Source organism: Chanos chanos, chromosome 8, assembly GCF_902362185.1.
Source record: "Chanos chanos chromosome 8, fChaCha1.1, whole genome shotgun sequence".
Taxonomy (NCBI): Eukaryota; Metazoa; Chordata; class Actinopteri; order Gonorynchiformes; family Chanidae; genus Chanos; species Chanos chanos.
The window spans coordinates 10,465,530-10,471,737 of NC_044502.1; the positions used below are offsets into that span (position 1 = coordinate 10,465,530).

General features: G+C 41.7%; 1 protein-coding gene across 1 annotated transcript; it reads right to left on the reverse strand.

The window, feature by feature from the left end:
* LOC115819275 (E3 SUMO-protein ligase CBX4-like) lies at positions 1-4,686 on the reverse strand. The gene is made up of 5 exons (XM_030782838.1): positions 4,493-4,686; positions 4,259-4,302; positions 3,502-3,567; positions 1,710-1,776; positions 1-1,404 (listed from the first exon to the last, which is right to left on the reverse strand). The coding sequence occupies exons 1-5, from the start codon at positions 4,559-4,561 to the stop codon at positions 1-3; spliced, it is 1,650 nt and encodes a 549-aa protein (XP_030638698.1). The 5' UTR covers positions 4,562-4,686.
* Positions 4,687-6,208: the final 1,522 nt, after the last annotated feature.

The following is a 6,208-nucleotide window of genomic DNA, read 5'->3' on the forward strand; positions in this document are numbered from 1 at the left end:
TCACACCATGACATACTCCTTAAACGTCACAGTGAGACAGTTTGCAGTTACATCTGTAATTATTATATTCCCCAGAAAAGGTGTAAAGCTTGGGACAGGTTCTTCCTCTGTCTGTCTTGGCTTTGCCACTGTCACTGATTCTGTCTCAGTGGGCTTTGGGTTAGCATTCATGGGGCTAGTTGTGGACACATTCCTTTCCATTCTCGATCGCACGCAGCTAAGATCTATTGGCTCCTCTTGGTTGGAGTCCTGGAATTCAAAGTCATGCCCGTTAGAGAGGTTCTGACCATTCAGGTGCACGTTGTTGACTTTAGCAAGAGTCACAGTGCTGGGGGCACTTATACTCCTAGAGCTAAAGAACTTTTTAACCTCAACTCTGTCCTCATCAGGTTCTGAGAAGCGACGCTTATGGGCAGAGACAGTAGCATTTTGGGCAGACTGTGTACTTCCTTGAGCCTTATGGGATGGCGCATTCATCTCAAAAGACTGCGGAGTCAAGCTGAGCTTGGTTGTCAGTTGCAAGGGTTGATTATCTGGGACTTCCTCTTGATTCTTTACCTCCTTCGACTTGTTTTGCTCAATTCCTGGTGACCTCGATTTTAGAGAATTATCCAGTTCAACAGGGGAATGTCCATTAGAACGTTCAGATGAAGAAGCTGGGCCCTCATCTTTACTGTCCTTTTTGAGAGTGTTGTCAGGGAGGCTTTGCGTCTTAGAATGCTTTGACGTATCCACAGTGTTCTCTGTGCTGCTGGCGACAGACTGGTTCTCCTGCTGTGACCTCTCCCCTACTTCTGCTTCCCCATTTTTTATTTTGGCAGCTTGTGTGCCGTTTTCCATGTACTTGCTCATCACGATGACAATGCGGCCATTTTTATTCTTGTTCTTTACAATTTTCAACTTGCTGCTTATACCATTTGGCGGTGCATCCTCCTTGGAGTTGGACTTCATTTCTGGCTCACTGCCACCATTGAGGTTTGCTGGAAGCTTCTTCAGCTCCATGGTAATATCCCTCACTTTGCTCAGGCATCCAGAGTCTTTGTCCCGAACCCATTTCTGCTGCAGTGCAGGGGGCAAGTTCCAGCCTTTACTAGCAATCTCAGGCACTTTGGTCTCCTTGACCCTCTGATACTGAGAGTCGTACATTTTGGGGTCTGGTTGGTAATGATGATGTTTTTTGCTGTTGAGTTGGTAGTAGAATTTTTTTTTCCCATTGGATTGCTGGTCTGCCAAAGTGTCTCTGTAGTTGGGCTGATACTGATGGTGCTTTTTGCTGTTCAGCTGATACTGCTGGGACTGCGAGCATAAAGTTTGCGCAGGATCTGCTTTGTGTCGTTTGTCGTCATCTTGAGATGTCTCTTGAAGGCCAGAGAGGACACTTGATCTCCGTGCAAAAGAGGGTACCTAGAGACAACAGACAAATTAACCATTAAAACGACTATATAAGGTAAATCAGTCATCTGCATCAAAAAATACACTGCTTTTGTCGTAAACTGAGACTACCTCTACATTAGCAAACTTTTTATTATATTATGGTAGTTCATATTCTACTATGGTAAAATGCACCTGTCCTTCTCCAAAGAACAATGAAGTAAGTGACATTACATTCAAATGACCTCAGTTTTAACATTCTTGAATCTGGCAATACAAGGATGAGAACTATGAGAAAGTATAAAATTTAAGCAGATATGAAAAAGAAAATAACTTACCTGCATAAGTAGGTGCTTGGGTTTGGGCCCCCTTTTGCGATATCCCATAAGCTGCTCCTGTCTTTCTCTGTTACCATAGAGAGTATGGAATCAGTGACAAATATATAAACAAACTGCAGATCCAAAAATCCCAAGGCTAACTTAATGTCTTCACTATGATCGTCCATTACTGATGATGTACTGTAATAATGATAACTTGAAAAAGCAAAAATTTTTTTGGGGTCTCACAGAGCCGTGTGAAGAAAAACTGGGGAGAACATTGTTCAGACTCATCCTGTGTACGATGACAAACTGGATGTATTTATTAATAAATGATATGATATTTTTAAAGGTATAAATATAAAAAAGTTTTAAATTGCACTTCCACATAGAAACATAAAAAACATGTTGCCTTTTCCTCTAAGCAACAGGGTCTTTTTCCAGCATGCTCAAGCCATGGGGTCTGGTTACATAAAAATAGTGGATGTGCTGTGAACTTTCTCCAGGCTTAACTTCATTTACTAATTTGAGGGAAAATCCCATTATACTTCTCTGGCTTAACTGCTAACGTGGAACAAAACGTCTCCTCATTTCACTGTGTGTTCAAGCAACAAATTAATCTAATTTGATTAACAGGATCACGTATACATCTTAATGAAGAGTTTTAATGAATTGTCAAATGTGGGCTATACAATATTCTTAAGTATCTACCTTATGTACAGTTGGGATCAGATCAGGTATCTCTTTTTTATCTTTTACTACGGAGGTGAAATGTTAGTCTGTTTAAACGGGACAGTTGGCTTAGTGCTGCTTTAACATGCCATAGACAAGGTTCATGTCCACAGCTGATCTGAACTGGTCTTCAGGAGGGACCGATGGCGTTCACGCGCACCATTCTCTCGCCTCTCTTTCAGTATCACATACCCCAAACCTAATTATACTGACGGTTGAGCATAATTTTACAGGCGCATGCTCAAAGGAACAGAGCAATTACTCACAAAAGAATTCTCCTTCGCGTGAAAGAGGCTAATGGTGCAAGAAGATGTGCGAGCCAATTGACGGCTGCACGCCTGGTATAAATTAGTGCTTATGGTAAGTTGTCATCAGCATCAATAAATGCTATAAAGAAAAAGGAATACTAATGCTGTAGTCTGTACAGCGATCGCGTATGGGAAAAGCGTGTTCACAACGCATAGTCCATGCCTAGATGAAACTGCTGTCATGTTTTATACGCTGCCATGGCAATCCTCTAATAGACGCGAATGAACCAGACCAAAATAGTCTGGTGTCATCAGCTGCATATAGATCACGAAACGGTAGCTAATACATTCATTCAATTCCCACGTCACAGATAAAGAATAATGCAACACGGGATAACAGGGGGCAAATCCCATCTATAATAGTACATCCAATGTATGTTCCGACCATCCCAATATGCCCCTCGATAACAATACTCAGTACCAGTACGTTCTTTTTTTTTAATCTAATAATACCATAATTTATAATGCTGTCTCTTTCTAATTCGAGTGTCAGTATTTCAAATTAATATAAAACGCACTGAACGGCTAATGTTCATTGCCACGTGTAGGTGCATCTCCACTATCAGTTAAACATGACGACCATAAAAGTGGTGTGCAGCGCAATTAAATTCAGCCACGTTTATTTTGCGCCTGCGCTAATTCGCGCTCCTGTAGCTTGCTGCCTTGCATAGCCTACAGATTCGCCGTGGGTAGCAGCATTGACAGCGTCACCCCACCTCTCTTACTTTACTAAACAAGGTCAGTGCATAAAACCGAAGCTGTCTCTGCCTCACCTGTTTTGGAAAGCGACAAGGAGTCGCGGGTCGAGAATATTTTCCTCCGGCTCCCACGTGTTATATCTATTAAGAGGGGAGAGAGAGAGAGAGAAAGAGAGAGAGGGAGAGAGGGGGAGGGGGCAAGCGAGAGCATAGAACCATGAATGTCAGCAGCACTTGCTCTCTCAACCAAACTACATCTAACGTGGCTGTCATCTGAACGGTTAATGCAGAAGTTGCACTGAAGGACACTTTTGCTTCTGGATGCCTAAAAACATTTCTGTGTTATAGTTCATACATAAGCGCTTGAATGCTGTTAGTATAAAACAGTTGTTACATAAAACAATTGCCATCAATATTTGACTGACTAAAATGATCTAAATGGCTGTCTCTGTGCATGCCAGTGTGTTTTTGTGACTGGCATGCGGACAAACGCTTTGCATTCCTTCGTCATTAGTTAACATTGTATTTCATAGCAAGATTAATAGTCTATATTGGTTCACAGACTGCAGTAACGGGGAATACTTAAGTAGTATTTAGATGTAAGTTTAACACATTGCAAAAGGTTAACAAATTAAGTGGTGGCATTTGTTTCCTGCATCAATTCTTCGTAGCGCGCGCAGGCAGACTGTACTCTCTCTCTGTCACACACAAACACACACACACACACACACATACACACACATGCAAGAGGCGGCTCGCCTTACGATGACAAAGTAGCATATGGATATATTACATTAAGTGATACAGTTTAAAAGCTTGTATGACAACTTACTTCGGCGACCACCCTCTCCACTTCACCAGGTACTCAAACCTGCCCTACAAAGAGGATTAGAGAAGAACCAAATGAACTTTCAACAACACAAAATATCAAATTCCTTCAGCAACCAAACACCACCTATTCGTAAAGACATCGTCAGTATACATCGTGCATAAAATCCGTCCCGTTTAGTAGATACATAAAGGCTGTGCATGCTCTCCACATATTTAGACTGAAAGAGTGTTCAACCTTTCGAATCCGTTTCTTTTCGATGCTCTCCACCGCAAAGACGTGCTCTCCCGCGGCGGGTAGCTCCATTTTCGCTGCGCTTTAACGCTTTGCAAAAAAGGCAACAGAAATTGTCACTCAGTGTATTCGTTGATGTGTCTTCCGCATCAGCAGCAAATATAAGCGATCACTTCGGAGAATTCCCTTTTCTCCCTTACTCCAGATCGTCTTGGGTCTTCAGAGGAAGATACGATATGAACTCCGAAGTGAGCCGTAGAAAACACTTCATGCAAATAGCCATCAACGTTACGTCAGACATAGGAGGGGAGGTCTAGACGCTGGCCAGCTCTACTCCGAGATTTACGATGCGTAGCACTGCAAAAACAACGAGAATAACTTAATGTTTATCATAGCTTAGATTTTATACGGGGCAAAGTTCCATTTCTTTTCGATAAGCACGTTGTAGCTGAAACGCTGGCTATTGTTGTTACCATGAACCACATGAATATTTCAGCCTCAAATATATGTTAATCCACTGGCTCAGAAGATGATCATCTATTACGGCGTGTTAATTTATTTTAAAGGAATGTTTTGCCAGACGTTAAGCACCTAAAAATAAAGATGTTCTCGCTGCCAAACGACAATAATAACGGACAAGGTGTGAATTATGTTTTAATAAAATAAGATCTACCTTCTCGTTTTATGTTGTACAATGCTCTGTGGAATGGAAAAGCAAGCGAAAATGGAAACATTCGGCAACTACTAAGTGCTACGCTAGGGCGCACGTGTGTATAAGTGTGTAAGCGGGCGAGCGAGCGAGCGAGAGAGACAGACAAACAGAGAGAGAGAGAGAGAGAGAGAGATAGCTAGAGAGAGCTTTAAGCGGAACCTTACTTGGCTCAGTGAAGTCGACTTACATACACTCTTAATGTGAAAATCTTACACATGAGTATACATTTTATGACACAAATCCAATGTTAAGATATAAGGTGCAGAAAACAAAAATAAACAAGAACGACGCAATGTGTCTTTGTCCCAGCCAATACATATCCTTAAAATGCTTTGCTTTTCGGTAGCAATCGTTTGCTGAAAAAAAAAGATACAACAACCAAATACTATTTCAAAAACCTAACGGCGCCCCCCTCTCATTATGGATCCTAAACATGTAACCATTGTTAAGATATCCTCTGCATACGCTGCCTACATCAGAATAATATTGTAATATTAAGACTGACGCAGTTACATAGGGATATGGACATAATTTCACATACTCTCGGTTGCAGTCCAGAGGTATTCTTAATTTGGAAATGGACGACCGTGAATTACAATTATGGCCGCTTGCATTTCTGCATCATTAATGTGGTGTGAATTTTGTCGTGTCCAGCTAGAGGCATTAATGTTAGTATGCGCGGTTTGTAGCTGTGTATATGTGAAAAAAGAAGTAGGTCAGTCTTCGAGCCTACTGGCATTTCAACACATTTATTTCTGACTTATGAACTCTGACGGGCACCAGCTGGATTGACACTTGGGAAGGCGCGCATATGACAACGGTGTGAAAACCTATTGGGGATGGTATCTGTCATGCTTATGTATGAGCCGTCCGCTTTGTTCAGCAAATAAGGTTTTTTGTTTTTTTTTCCTGGACTGATTTCTTTAGATACACCTACACATACAGCAGAGAGAGAGAGAGAGAGAGAGAGAGAGAGAGGGAGAGATTTACGACGGGGGTGACAAGAT